This window comes from Myotis myotis, unplaced genomic scaffold (assembly GCF_014108235.1).
Source record: "Myotis myotis isolate mMyoMyo1 unplaced genomic scaffold, mMyoMyo1.p scaffold_m19_p_1, whole genome shotgun sequence".
Taxonomy (NCBI): domain Eukaryota; kingdom Metazoa; phylum Chordata; class Mammalia; order Chiroptera; family Vespertilionidae; genus Myotis; species Myotis myotis.
The window spans coordinates 218,640,494-218,654,291 of NW_023416313.1; the positions used below are offsets into that span (position 1 = coordinate 218,640,494).

Sequence of the window (13,798 nt, forward strand, 5' to 3'; positions counted from 1 at the left end):
GCCCCGCCTGAGCTGCAGGACTCTGCCGGGGTGAAGTCGCTGCCCCGGAGCAGGCGTGGGCGGCCTGAGGGGACCGGGCACTCACCCTGGGTGGTGAGGAGGACTCTCTCGGCGTTGTTGGGCAGGCCCAGCCAGGAGGGTGTCTGGGTGTCGGGGAGCAGCTCCACCCACTGCACGAACTCCTCTCGCCTGGAAAACCAACACAGGGGACGTGCCGTCACGCGCGACGGGAAAGTGCCTGGCGTCCCAACCGCACGGGCAGGGTGCGGCCGTACCTGATGCCGTCCGGCATTTGGATGTCCTTGTGCCCGTCGACCTTGCAGGCCAGCTTGAACTCGCTGTCGAAACTCTTCGTGGTGAACAGGCGCTCCAGGAAGGTGTTGAGCAGACGCTGGTCAAACTCGTTGTCCACGCGCCCGCCGTAGATGGACTGGGCCATCAAGGTCTTCAGTGCGGACCAGGGGATCTTATCCGGCGAGATGTTCTGCCGCCCCTGGGCGAGCAAAGGCCGGTCAGTAGGGGGTGGGAACGCCCTGGGCCCATCTGCAGGGTCCTCCCTCACACACACCTAGCAGATCGTTCGCGCTGCCCGCTGGTTTCTAAGCTGCCCTCACAACCGGGAATGTTTCTAGGCTTCCCCTCCCTCTGACCAGGCACAGCCCACACTTGCCTTTGCCGTGTCGTCCAGCCACGTGTCCACGGTGTCGCAGGCCGACCGCAGGTCCGACTCCCCGAACTCGTACTTCTTTGACCAGCCCAGGGGAGCATACCGTAAGCGTTCCTGGATGATGGCGTGGAACCAGGCCAGCAGGAAGTACAAGCGCGCACGCTCGTTGGGAGACTACAAGAGGAAAGTTACCGAGGACGGGTCACCAGAGAGCAGCCCTTTCGGTCTAGGAAAACAGTGCCGATCCTCGTGGGCATCGAGGCTTAGAACCACCGTGAGCTGCAGGGCTCACTGGGCGGCAGGTGAACACAAACGAGAGGGTGGTTAGTGACACTGCTGAGGTAGGTGATTCAGCCAAGTGATGCGGACGGTGCGTCCTGGCACAACATGAAACACAGCTGGCCTCCAACTACATGGGCTTGGACTGCACGGTCGACATACACGTGGACTTGTTTTCAATAGACAGTCAGCTCTTCCTATTGCTGGGCTTTGCCCCCCCAGAGGTGGAGGGCTGACGACATGCCTTGTTCTGCACCATTTGCATAGGGGACGTGAGCAGCATGGGACTTGGTATCCACCGGAATCCTGGCCCCAACCCAGACACTGACTGCAGAGGTTTTCGGGGAGTCAAGTGACCATGGATTTTTGGCTGCAGAGGTCACTGTTCCAGGTCAACTGCAGCATGAAGAATGCCCCTCCTCCGGCCCACCCCTCGGGGCGCCCATGACGGGAGCAATGGATTCCCCAGCATCTGGGATACAAATGGGTTCCAGGACTGCCGTGGGTGTGTCAGAGCCCTGCCCCCACACGAGTACATGTACCTTTAACCTTTTACCGCATGTGAATTGCCTGCAGTTAGGGAACCACCTGCGGACGGGCCCTTCTGGGTTTCTGGGGAGCAGGGAGGCGGCGCCTGAAGGCGGCGACGGGCCTGCCTTTGCTAAGACGGACCAATGCGGCCTCACCTTGCATATACGTGCAACGGGGATGCTGCTGAACGTCCTCAGCATGTTGGCCTTCACCCCTGGGGGCGGCTCAAACACGAAGATGCGGCCGGCTCGGAGCAGGTTCACGGGCACCTGAGGAGAAGGGCCTGTCACCGCTCTGGTGTGCTGGGCGCTGTGGCTCAGGTGCCCACACCCCCCCGGGCAGGGATGTCCGCCAGTCTCCCCCGGCGCCCACCTTGGGGTTGATCTCCATGGTGAGGAAGAGCCGGAAGCAGGCGTGCGGCTGCAGGGAGTGCAGCTTCTTCTCGAGCTGCATCAGCCACCCCGGGGCCAGGTGCACGTTCTTCAGCATCACCCACCTGCAGGCACAGCGAGAGCCGCCACGCTCAGTCTCCTGTCGGCCCCTGGGAGCCAGGCGTCCTGAGCAAGCACAACAGGCCTACCTGCCCGACTTCACCGCCGTGTTGATGGCCTTGTCCGCTTGGTTGAAGCCTTCTGCTGAGCCTGGGGCCAGAAGCTGAGTCAGCACGCAGGCCGCAGGCGGGAGCGCGGGGGCTTCCCCCCAGAACGTGACCAGGCCCCCGCCCCCTTACCGATCGCGATGGATGTGATCTGCGTGTTCTGCTCAGCCGCCAGGTCTTCCACGTGCCCGCTGGCATCATAACCAGGCACGGAGCACATGAGGACAGGCGTGTTCGGCTTTACCTGCAGATGAAGAAGTCGGGATTCAGCCTGGGTGCCCAGCGGACAGCGTGGCCCCGTGTGGAGCGAGGAGAGCCCTGCGATGAGGCCCACCTCTGTGTCCACGATGTGCGTCAGGTCGAGCGGCTGCTCCATGATGGACATGAAGGACTCTCCGAGGTTTGTGGAGACAAACACGTGGGCCATGGCCAGCAGGCGGTCAGGGCGGAAAGCCTGGATCAGGAGCAGGCGGTGGATGGCTTGCCCGATGGGCGCTGAAACGAGGCCGTGCGAGGGTGGGAGTTGGTGACAGCACTGACTGAGCTGACCCCCAGCCTGGACTTTTTCGGGAGGAGTCTCTAATCAGCAAACGGCCCCTCAGAAGTCGCGACACTGCCTCTGGTCCTCTTTGCCCGGGAGAACTGCCCCGTCCTGGTCCTCAGTGAGCCCCTGGACACAGGAGGACACCTTCAAGGGCACTGGGCACTTAGGATTTTAAATGACCCACTGTACCTGCTCACTGTGTAGATAGAGCCCTGAATCCTCTGTCTACAGAGCAAGGCAGTCATCACCAGCCCTCCCCGTGCCTCTAGGGGCCTGGCTGGCCACACACACAGTAACAGCCCATCTCCCCTCCATGCTGGGCATCATTTCTCGTTGGGTCCTGAAGCATGAGAGGGGACAGGCATGAGCAAGGGTTGCTCTCCCACTGCTAAGCCAACTCCTAAAGCTTCAGCACAGACACTGCTCTCGGGAACAGGGGCTGCGAAGCCCAGGAGGGGGTGACAGGGCCTGACGGGGCTCACTTGCGGGACTCTCTTCACTCCAGAGGTAGGGCACCGTCTGCTCGGGGGAGCTGCTGTCCAGCCAGATGCCAAATTGCTGTGGAGACACAGTGGGAGCGTCACTGCGAGCAGAGCCCATGCTTGTGGGCACAGTGGCCCTGGTACCACAGGCGCATAAGCAGGAGGCTCTGGTGTGCACCACACACTCCCGGTGCGTTTCCCGGTGCGAGGAACGTCAGCACCCACCTCGTCGGCCTGAACCTTGGCGATCAGGTCTCTGAACGCAGGGAGGCAGCTCAGCCTCACGACGGCTTCCGCCTGCTCCACAGTCAGGCCCTGGATGGTGGGCGTGGAGCCGGCCGTCAGCACGATCTCCTTCCCTCGCAGGAAGTGCTGGAACTCCGCATCGTAGGTGGGCTCCCTGCAAAGGGTGGTGGGCTAGTAGGTGTCTTAGATGCCCCTGTCACCGAGAGCCGCATGACTGACAGGACAGTGCCCGCCCAGGATGGAGTGGGCCGGCGCCGCCTTACCCGAGGGTGCCCTTCAGCTTGATCCTGGCCAGCAGCATGGCGAAGGTGATGTGGTCCTGGTGCAGCATGCCCCTGGCCACCCGGTTGAACGCCACCTGGGGGCCAAAGCAGGAAATGCCGCTGCTCCGAGGAGCCCCGCTGCCCGCCCTGCCCCGCCCCGCCCGACAGCAAGCGGCCGCACCTGGAAGAGGTCCTTGGTGATGATGGAGAGGCGCTGCGTGTGGTCGGTGATGCCCTTCAGGTTGGGGTTCTCGTACAGGACGTTGTGGTAGATGTCCAGGAAGAACTGCAGCGAGTACTGGTACAGGAAGTGTATCTGCCGAGGAGGCGACGGGCCGTCAGCACCCACCCGCACCGCGTGCCCTCACCCGGCCGCGGCCCCTGCGGGGTCACCTGCTTCAGGGACTCCATGGTGAAGTAGATGCTGCTGCAGGCGGTGGACAGCGGCAGGTACTGCTGGGACACCGTCTCCACCTCCTGCATCACGATGTCGGTCTCCTCGACCTTGCGTGTCACCTCGGCGGCCTCCCGCTTGAGGTTCTCCAGCGTCGTGATGATGGTGTCGTCGTCCAGGATGCGCCCCTTCACCTCGTTGAGCGCCTGCAGCAGGGACTTCTCCAGCTGCCGCAGGCGGAGCTGGAACTCCCCTGGAACAACCGACAGTGAGGTCTGCGGCAGCGCTCCCTGGCTAAGGGATGCGCTCTGAGAGCCCGGCGCCCGCCCGAAACATCAGCCCCTCGAAGCCCAGCCCCCGTATCCCCAGCCCCACCCAGGAACGTACCTTGGAGCTTAAGAAGGTCGGAGCGTTTCTCGTCCACGTCAGGTCTTTCTGCTTTGAGCACCTCATTGAGACACTGGCTTTGTAAACTGCTGCGGGTGACAGTGAAGTTGACGAAGGTGACCCGGGAGCAGAGGTCTGGAGGGAACTCCACCTGCCGGAAGGGGTAACGGGACCGTCTGCTTTGATGCGTCAGCCTCGACCCCACTATGCCATGTGCCTACGGGAAGGGCCTCGCTCCTTACGGTTGGGTCGCGGGTGGACAGGAAGATGACGAAGGAGGGGGACAGGTCAATGTCCTGGTCCCCGAGGGTGATCAGCACTCTCCCTCCCGTGCGCCGCACCTCGCGGTTCAGCACCGGATTCAACACCGGGTCGTAGCTTTCCACGTCCTGCAGACACAGGTGGAGATGGCCAGGGTGAGTACTGTGTGCACCAGGTGAGGGTGCCTCGACAGACGTCCTGCTCTGGTGAGCACACCTTCCCAGCGCACCAGCCGTTCAGACCGGCACCGGCAACACGGAGCCAGAGCCGCAGCGGCTGCTTTAAAAAGACTCCGTCCCTTAGTCACGTTAGCCAGACGTGCCCACGACGGCCGGGCATCTCCGTCACTGCCAGGGGACGGGACCAGCTAAGGGGCATCTACGTGCAAGCCCTGCTTTTGTTGGGTCTGTTTTCTAACAGGACACTCTCTAAGCTTTTCCTGCTCTGCCACAGGAAGGCTCACAAAGCTCACCATCTGCCCCTTTGTACCACGTCAGTCAGGTGTCTTTCACACGGACTTTCTGTGTTTGAAACAACTGAACGTCTCCTAACAGGACTTCACTCTCGGAAGCAGGATGTGAAGAGCTCAGAGGCCACAGACCTGGACCAGCAGCGGGTTCCCGAACCGCAGCGCACTCTCCAGGTTCTTCCTGAAGGCGTCGTCCAGGAAGCTGGTCCGCGTGATCTTGCGGTCCTTGTACTCGTTCATGATGAACTCCGTGGCCTGTCCCGAGGGGTCGATGATCAGCGGGTACCTGAGGACGAGGTGGAGGAGCCGTCGGGGAAGGCAACAGGAAGGCAAGAACATGGCGGGGGGCGGGGGGGGGGGGCGCGGGGGGCCGAGCCAGACAAGGCAGGCGGAGAGGCTACTGCCGCTCAGGTGTGGTTTCCAGATACTAATGACCACGGTGACCGGACAGATGCTGAGCGGGGCTGCAGTTACACCCTCTCTCGGCCGAGCACACGGCCAGAATGACTGGCCCTTTGGGTAGGGCATCAGTCACGGCCCTTTGTGGGTAGGGCGTCAGTCACGGCCCTTTGTGGGTAGGGCATCAGTGCTACGGCTGCACCTGTCGGCCATAATCCCATGAGGCATGTTCTCACACCCGCTTTATAGAGGAGGAACGAAGAGGCTAAAATCTGTTCAGGGTCGCACAGCCAATTAAGACAAAGTTTAAAACGTAATATACACACACATATGCTTCTATAAAGTTTAGAAGCTACAAAAGTGAGAAGAATCCTCCTGTAGCCCCAGTTTCTGGTTGGTCTGTGTGAAGATTAGGCGTTTATAGACGTGTGTCCGAGGGGAAGCGCACCCCCCTGCTCAGCACCTGGCCTCACCCCGTCTGCCGGAGCCCCCTTGGTGCGTGCACGGCTCTGTGTGGACAGCGGGCTGGCGAAGATCCCCGGCCTCCCCGTGCATGGGCCTAACAAGGGCACCCACGGCACCCCACCTTCCGCTGGCGCACTCTGGCCCCACGTGCCAGCTATCGAGTCAACACTTAGAAGTGTGTGTGCTTTCCATGAGCAGATCCAGCTCCACACCCCACAGATGGGGCAACATCCGAGATGCTCATGGGACCTGAGGGTTTGCTCCTGAACTCCAACAACACTGGCAGAGTCTCATCGTCTGTGTCCCTGGACCAATGGCACACAGCAAGGGCTCACAGGTCTAACACATCCAGATGAGGTTAAAAATAAACCTGAGGATAAGGTTTTAAAAAAAACCACCCGGGCCGGTGTGGCTCAGTTGGGCGGTGTCCCGCACAACAAAAGGGTGCCAGTTGATTCCGGGTTGCAGACTCGATAGATGTTTAGCTCCTCACGTTGATGTTTCTCCCTCCTCCTCTCTCTCACTAAAAATCAATTTTAAAAATCTTTAAAGAAAACAGCAAGGACACCACCGGGTGCGAGAGCAGCCGCCGAGGACCGCGCCTGAGAGCTCTGTGACCGGCAGGGTCTAGCCCACCTTCGTGGAGTCACGGTCCATGTCTCACTCTGGCAGCCATTTCTCCTGTGACTCTACTGCAAGCTGAGTAGTTTCAGTTCCAACATTTCAGAAGAGGGTCTGGTCTGTTCAATGTCCACCCGGCACAACCCGGCCATTCAGTTTCATCGGGTCAGAGCAGAAACAGTCACTGCAGAGCGAGGCAGACGCCGAGACCGAACAGAAGGACGTGCCCCCGCCATCGGAGGGGAGCACAGACGGGTCAGCACGGCCTGCCCACGGAGGAGGAGGGCTGGAACTGGGGCCTGCACACCGCCTCGCAACCCGCATACCTGTTGAAGCGTTTGAGCATGATGGCGTTTTCTGTGCACAGGTCGTCGGCAGGTAAGGAGCTGGCCTGCCAGCGGAGGCGCTCGTCAGCATTGGAAAGGTACTCCGTCCTGGCGATGTCTGTGCGGAACTGAGGGGCAGGGCGGTTAGCGCTCCTCGCTGCACCCTGCTGGGCGGGCCCTGTTTCCTGGACCCGGTCAGGCTCGCCCCCCAGGAAGCTCCCGGGGCTGTACCTGGATATTGGCCTGCTGCAGGTGGTGGGACCACGTGGTGAACAGGTTCTGCCGCATCTGCTGGTCGAAGTAACCCGCGTAAGCAATGAACGCCGCCGACAGGAGACAGTCCCCAGCGATGGTCGACATCTGGTTTTTGAAGGTTTCGCTTGTTTTTTCCCATCGTTCGCGTTCAGCAGACAGGCTCTTCAGAAGGGCAGTGCTCCGGTTCACCTAGAGGACAAGCAGCAGGGTCTACACAGGGCAGTGCACACCGCTCCCCACAGTGTGCAGGCTGGGGCGGGCTGGGAATACAAGCAGGCTCCAGGTCACAGCCCGAAGGAGACGGTGTGTGAGCCTGTGCGTGAGCAGAGACGGGGCAGGAAGAAGGACAGTGGAAGGGACAGTAGGAAAGGGCTGGCCTGCAGGGAAGATGCGGGGGCAGAGATTAGAGTATTCTGAGGACTCAGAGGGCGGGTGTGAGCAATGATGGGGACACAGTGGATGGGAGGCCCTGACAAGGAGGCCCTTGTTGACTGGAGAACAAACAGGTTTGGAGCTGGGGGGGGGGGGGGGGGGGGGAGGCACACTGGTTTTAGCCCGCCCAGGGGCATCTCCCTAAATGCCACTCAGAGTCCCAGCACCCTCTCAGCCATGACAGCGCTAACTCGCTGAGACAAAGGTGGTGCGTGCAGCACGTGTCATGGGTGTTGACGCCGAGACAGAATCCGGAGGTGGGCAGAAAGATCGCGGGTCCCCAAGGACTTACTTTCGCCTCAACGGCGGCCAGGTCTGCTTTGATGGCCTGGGCCTCGGAGATGAGCACCGCGTACTCCTCCTTGTAGCGGGCGATGCTGGCCTCCAGGTCCCGGATCATCTGCTCCACCTCGTTGGCCTTCTGCTGGTTGTCCTTGGCGTCGTCCTCCAGCTTCTGCAGCTCGTTGCGCAGAGGCTCCACGCGCTTCAGCATGTCTGCGTAGTTGAGCTGAGGAGGGCGGACGGAACTCTTACTCACAAGCGACTGCACAGGAGGTCGCTGCGCACGGGGCTCCTGGGCTCTGGGCTCCTTACCTGTGCGATGGCCCACTTCACCATCGGCCCGCAGGCCAGGGAAGCCCGGTTCACAATTTCATAGTTGTAGCTTGGGTTGGACATGTAGTTTTTCTTCATCTTCTCCCTTATGGCATCACTGCAACAGAGGAGGCGTGTTTCTAAGTACGTGCCAGGCAAGTGAAGCAGAGCTTTTAGGAAATCCAATGGGAGGCCAGTTCCCATCTGCTGCCCAGTGACCACGGAGGACCGGCCACTCCGACCCTATTCTAGGTGACAGTGGACGCAGCTGCTGAGGACTCTAACCTTCGGCCTCTCACCTCCCTGACAGGAGACAGGCTGGGGCCAGCTCTGTAGCTCAGGCTTGGCTCGCAGGGGTGAAGGGACCAGAAAAGCCCGCAGGAACGTGGGAAAAACCTGACTCCTGGGGGGCGGGGGTGTGGGGGGGAGTGGCCTGGAAAGGCATCTCTGTGACTAACACAACTTGCGCCAGAGCAACCACCACCTCGACACCTGCAGTCCCCGCCGGCCCCCGCCCCGCTCACCTGATCTCCTCGGCAGAGAAGTTCACGATGGTGGGGATGAAGTTCTCCCGCATGATGATGGAGCGGATCTGCTTCCAGTCCGTGGTGCTCTCGCCCAGCAGCAGACAGATGGACTCGAGCGCCAGCTTCACAGCGGCAGGGGGGTTGGCCATGGACCGCACCTCCACCAGGTGCTGCTTCTTGATGGACTTCACAGCTGAGAGCAGTGGAGGCGGAAGAGGTTTGGGGGGAGAAGAGAGCATGGCAGTGAGAAGGGAGCACACCACAGCCTGACACTTTGACTCCAATCGGAACAGGACAACTGCTCAGGAACAGCTGAGTTTCTGTCCTTAAACCCCAGAACAGCTTCAGCAGCCGGTCTTTTAAACAGTCGCGGAGAGCTTACTGAACTAGCACAAACTGCAACACTATGAAAAGCAGAGGCTTTCGACTGGCCAGTCTAGAAGCTGCCTGACTTGCTGCATGAAGACATGGACCCAACAGGCCTAAGAAATAGCCAGTGCCTTCCACAAGCTGAAAGGCAGTTTTCCAGCCTGAACTTGATTTAAAACACTTTTTAAGCGATTACTCAGCAGACGAGAACTAAATTCTCACCTACGTCCAACTATGAGTAAAAATGTATAGTTTGGATGGTGCCTGTTTATCTTGTGGTGCGATGTGGAGACGACATAACGAGTTACCGGAAACAAGTTCAATGCTAGCGAGCAGGCAGGGGGCACTGTAGAGGGCTGCCTGGGAGGCACCTAGGCATTTTCTTATAATTATTGTCAGCTGAACTCAGAGCATAGGCAGAGCCACGCCCTGGGAACATTCTTCCCCAATAAGGCTGGACATGTTAATCAGGCAGGGGCGGAACTAGATATGTAAATCTAGGCCTTTAAAATAAACCTGCTGTGTGGCTCAGCCCGCCTTTGCCGCCTTTCCATCAGAGAGGATGGCGCCCACCTGGCCCCAGCTTAAAACCTATTTCTGCGTCTTGGTCTTTCTTTAATTTCTTAATCTCCAGCTCCTCCACTCAGCAAATGGACTGTTTCCTTTTCCATGCGGGACATGGAAAAGAGAGAAACAGCCCCCCACAGGGCACAGGGGTGAGGCCACTCCTAATACTGTGTAGACTGCCAGCAAAGCAGGGCTGGCCCCCTGCTGCCACGGTTCACAGGGTGTGAGCCATGGTGGAAGGAATGGGAAGCACTGTGGTCACCACTTAAAAATCAGTAGCCGCTGGCCACGACCAGAGCACTCTCAGACATGACCACAAGAGGGCAACACTGCACACTTCAGAGTATTTCTTGCTGAAATTCAAGCCAGAATTACAAATGGCCTATTTAAGTAATCACCAGATTTTTAGAAAATTTGTATCAACACGAAGCTTGTTTTGTCAGTTTCCTCATGAGAAGGGCTTTGCTAAGGTGGAAGCAGCCTAGCCGGATGGGAATGTTGCTTTAAGGGCCGAAGGCAGCCCTTACCGTTCTGGGCCTCGATGACGGCGGGCTCCACCTTGTCCAGGTCTTCCTTGACGCTCATCTGCTTGTCTGCGATGACCTCCTGCTGCTTGTGCAGCTGCTCCTGGATTTCCTGGCTCATGACCTGGAAGGGAAGGCCGGCTCAGCGCTGGACTATGGATGGGTAACCTGCCAAGTGGCTCCTAGAGCCGCACTCCTCACCCTGCCCCAAGCACCACCACCCTATTAACCTGTTAAACCCTGAAAGCCACCTCAGTCCGCAGTTCCCACCCTCCTCAGAGACTGAAAACGCCCGGCTTACGAGGGCTGCAGATCCTGAAATGAAAACTCACCTTTTTCTTTTCGGCCTCTTGCTGGTCCTTCACCATCTTCTTCAGCTTGTCATTGGCGGCCGCATTCTTCACCTCCAGCTCTTGGCTCTTTATCCTCAAGTCACGACGCAGCTCTTCTACCTGAAACACAGAATCCACGCCAGGGAGGGAGGACCATGGATAACGACTAGAGGCCCTCCCTGCCGTGCACCATGTAACATGGCTGTGCGGCGAGTACCTGGTCCACGGTCTCCTTGATCTTCCTGAGCCCGACGTTCAGGTGCATCTGCTGCTCCTCCAGCTCGCTGCGCTTCTCGTGGAACAGGTTGGCGTAGTGGTTGATGAAGTCCAGGTAGTGGCGAGGCGTGATGGCCATCGTCCTGCCACCCCGCTTGGCGAGCCGAGCATTAGCCTTTTAGAAAATAAAGTTAAACCTTTCACTCTTCAGGACGTTCTCTGCGATTTAACCTCAAAAACCCCTCCTGTTCTGCCTGTTGGCCACAGTGTGACACCTGGCAGGTACCCAGCCCTCAGGGGCCACAACACTTGAGCTGGGGCCTTGGCTCAGCCTCCTGCGAGGTCTTGAAAGTCCCTGAATCCTCAGCTTTCTCCTCAAGCTCCTCTAAGACAGGAAGGGGATTCTGACACCCTCAGACGTGCTTCCTGGGGAGGGTGATGGCAGTGTGGTCGCTGTGGAACTACAAACGGGATTGCTACGGTTAGCTATGCCTCCTCTGCCGCCCGCTGCTTGTTCCTGTGGACACCACCACGAGAGCCGGCCCCGGGCAAGGCAGCACAGGCTCCCGTCACCATGCTCCCCTCTGCCAGAGGGGACGTGTGGCGCACAGTGGCAGGACCTACGGCCAGCAGGAAGCCAGGGCCCGCAGGTGTGATGGGGGTGTGGAGGGCAGGGCAGTGGCCGCCAGAACCCCCACAGCTCAGAGTGGTTTTCACAGGCTTTTCAGGTGGAAGCGGACTGGACGCTTCTACCAGAGCCAGGAGCAAGGTCAGCAGCCAGGCCCAGGCAAGCCCTGCCCCCGCACGTTCCTGTGCAGGAAGCGGGCGGCACAGCACGCCCATCCGTCTACACGGGACTGCGGGGCTCAGTGCTACAAAGGCAGACCCGGGGCCCTGTCTGCCCGCAAAGCCTGAGACGTTTACTGTCTGGCCCTTTACAGAAACAGTGTGCGGACCCTGGGTGAGGAGAGCACAGCCCGGACACAGGCGTCAGTGAGCACAGCAGAGAACACTGTAGGGAGAATCGGGGGCCGGAAAGGGCGGTGACAAGGAGATGTCGACAGAGGTCAGGAAAGAGAAGAGCAGGGTATCTCTGTTGCAGGTGACGGCCCAGGGCGACCGTGAAGCACCACAGGGCCCCGCTCTGTGACCCACCTGGTGAAGAGTCTGGTGGACAAACACACAGCTGTTCACGATGGCCTCCCGGTGTGACGGTGGCTGCGGCAGTTTGTCATACACGACCGGCATGTAGTCGGGCACAATGTAATTCGGCTTCTCCAGGTCCATCTTGCTGGTGAATTCTTTGCCAACTTGATAGAGCGCTTCCGTGGACCAGTCCCCAAACCAGTTCAACACACACCTGCGGGAAGGCCCGAGTCTCAGACGGCGGCCAAGGCAGGGTTAGCCCCGGAGGGAAACCACGTGCTGGCCCGGAGCTGAGCGCAGACCGTGTACCTGTTGAAAAGAGCCGGGGACGTGGCCGCGCGGTCCTTGAGCCCCTCGGAGGACGGGTTCATGGTGAAGACGACGTGGAGGTTGCGGATGACCTGGCTGGTGAACCACTTGTACAGCTCCTCGTGCGAGTCCAGCATCAGGCCCTCCTTCTGGGCCCCCTCTTTGCACTGGGTCATCAAGGTGGCGTACTCATCGCCTTCGAACAGACCAGGGACCTACGAGATAAACAGCACCATGCCCGACGGGTCCTGGTGACGCCACCACGGAACAGCCACCAGTGCAACAGGACACTGCATCACCTCTCCATTGGCCAGAAGCGTATTCATTCGCTCCAGGAATCCAGAATCTAACACGTTGGACTCGTCCATTATAAACGCTATCTTTTCATTTTTGCAGCCAGAACGTCTCAGCACTGTCCGAAGGTCTTCGTCAAAGTCTTCCCCCGTGTATTTCCTGTGGACCTGCGGGGGCAGCGGCAGGTTAGCCCTCTCACCCCAGGAGCTCCGAGCAGGAACCAGAACCCACTGCTGGATGAAGAGCGTACGGAGACCCACCTTGATCTGGTACACACTCAAACCGTTCATCCAGGCCACGAATCGGGACAGGGTGGTTTTTCCCGCTCCACTGACCCCAATCAGAAGCAAGTGGCCTTGAGGCTGGCGGAATATTCTGAAACGGTACCAGAAAGAATACATTTAAGGCTTTTGCTGCATTCCCCTTTTGAGAGCTTGTTTGGAGGTTCTAGCAGGGGAGCGCAGCTACTCGTATACCCTTGACCGAAGACCGGTCCTCTCCTCGGGGGGGAAGGTCGTCCTCTTCGACCGAGCGCGCAGCTTCGGGAGGGACGCACATGGATCGGTGAGGGAGGAGGGGGACACCCGCCTAGCCAGCCAGATCAGCCGAATCAACCCTGGCGATCAATGGGGTGACAGATGTCGCAGCCAGATCGCCCTCACATCCTGCATTCCCCTTTTGATACTCGTGTTCTGCACTTTTCTAGGATTCAGTCTACAACATTTCTAATGTGTTTTAACTTGAATTTGTTAAATAACAATTTAACATTTTTATTTGCCACATCCAGTGCGATGAAAAGATCCGATGGCACGAGGGAGACAGGTCTAGGAAAGGGCTGTCAGCACAGGTGTGCAGAATTAGGAGGAGCTGACGGAGGTCTGCTTAGCAGGCAAGTGGGGGACAGAAAAGTGGGACTCATAAAGAAGGGGGGAGTCCCTTGGCCGGGGAGGCGGAGGTGGGACTTGGGAGAGTCAGTCGTGAGAAGAGCACCGGTCCCTGTACCACCCCCCCACCCCCAGAGCAGCTCAGGTGAGTGGGGAGCTGTGACAACAAGAAGCCCACCGGTCGATCCTGAGCACGTGGTCCAGCACTTCATTAAACAGGACCAGAGGAACGTCAAGTTCTTCTTCATAGAAGACTTTCAGCCTTGCTTTGACATAATCTCTTAACTCTTCTTGGTCTACTGGGATGTAATCCTGGAGAAAAAAGGTAAGACCCAAATTACTAAGAAGAAATGATCTTAGTTATTATACCAAAGTCAATTATAATTCCACATTGTTAAATGACCCTCTGTTAAAAAT

General features: G+C 58.9%; 1 protein-coding gene across 1 annotated transcript in view; it reads right to left on the bottom strand.

The window, feature by feature from the left end:
- The window catches only part of DYNC1H1 (dynein cytoplasmic 1 heavy chain 1), a 69,831-nt gene that overhangs the window by 3,094 nt on the left and 52,939 nt on the right, over window positions 1-13,798 (bottom strand). Inside the window, exons 44-72 of the mRNA XM_036316656.1 lie at window positions 13,560-13,693; window positions 12,758-12,872; window positions 12,503-12,664; window positions 12,204-12,418; window positions 11,904-12,108; window positions 10,750-10,923; window positions 10,533-10,652; window positions 10,204-10,324; window positions 8,738-8,933; window positions 8,214-8,331; window positions 7,912-8,127; window positions 7,164-7,376; window positions 6,933-7,060; window positions 5,254-5,407; window positions 4,634-4,780; window positions 4,392-4,542; window positions 4,004-4,257; window positions 3,792-3,926; window positions 3,611-3,705; window positions 3,327-3,501; window positions 3,102-3,177; window positions 2,410-2,570; window positions 2,208-2,319; window positions 2,058-2,118; window positions 1,850-1,973; window positions 1,633-1,746; window positions 671-841; window positions 276-493; window positions 86-189 (exon numbers count right to left, since the gene is read on the bottom strand). Coding sequence (XP_036172549.1) covers window positions 86-189; window positions 276-493; window positions 671-841; window positions 1,633-1,746; window positions 1,850-1,973; window positions 2,058-2,118; window positions 2,208-2,319; window positions 2,410-2,570; window positions 3,102-3,177; window positions 3,327-3,501; window positions 3,611-3,705; window positions 3,792-3,926; window positions 4,004-4,257; window positions 4,392-4,542; window positions 4,634-4,780; window positions 5,254-5,407; window positions 6,933-7,060; window positions 7,164-7,376; window positions 7,912-8,127; window positions 8,214-8,331; window positions 8,738-8,933; window positions 10,204-10,324; window positions 10,533-10,652; window positions 10,750-10,923; window positions 11,904-12,108; window positions 12,204-12,418; window positions 12,503-12,664; window positions 12,758-12,872; window positions 13,560-13,693 — 4,369 coding nt within the window. The remainder of the gene's footprint in view (window positions 1-85; window positions 190-275; window positions 494-670; window positions 842-1,632; window positions 1,747-1,849; window positions 1,974-2,057; window positions 2,119-2,207; window positions 2,320-2,409; window positions 2,571-3,101; window positions 3,178-3,326; window positions 3,502-3,610; window positions 3,706-3,791; window positions 3,927-4,003; window positions 4,258-4,391; window positions 4,543-4,633; window positions 4,781-5,253; window positions 5,408-6,932; window positions 7,061-7,163; window positions 7,377-7,911; window positions 8,128-8,213; window positions 8,332-8,737; window positions 8,934-10,203; window positions 10,325-10,532; window positions 10,653-10,749; window positions 10,924-11,903; window positions 12,109-12,203; window positions 12,419-12,502; window positions 12,665-12,757; window positions 12,873-13,559; window positions 13,694-13,798) is intronic.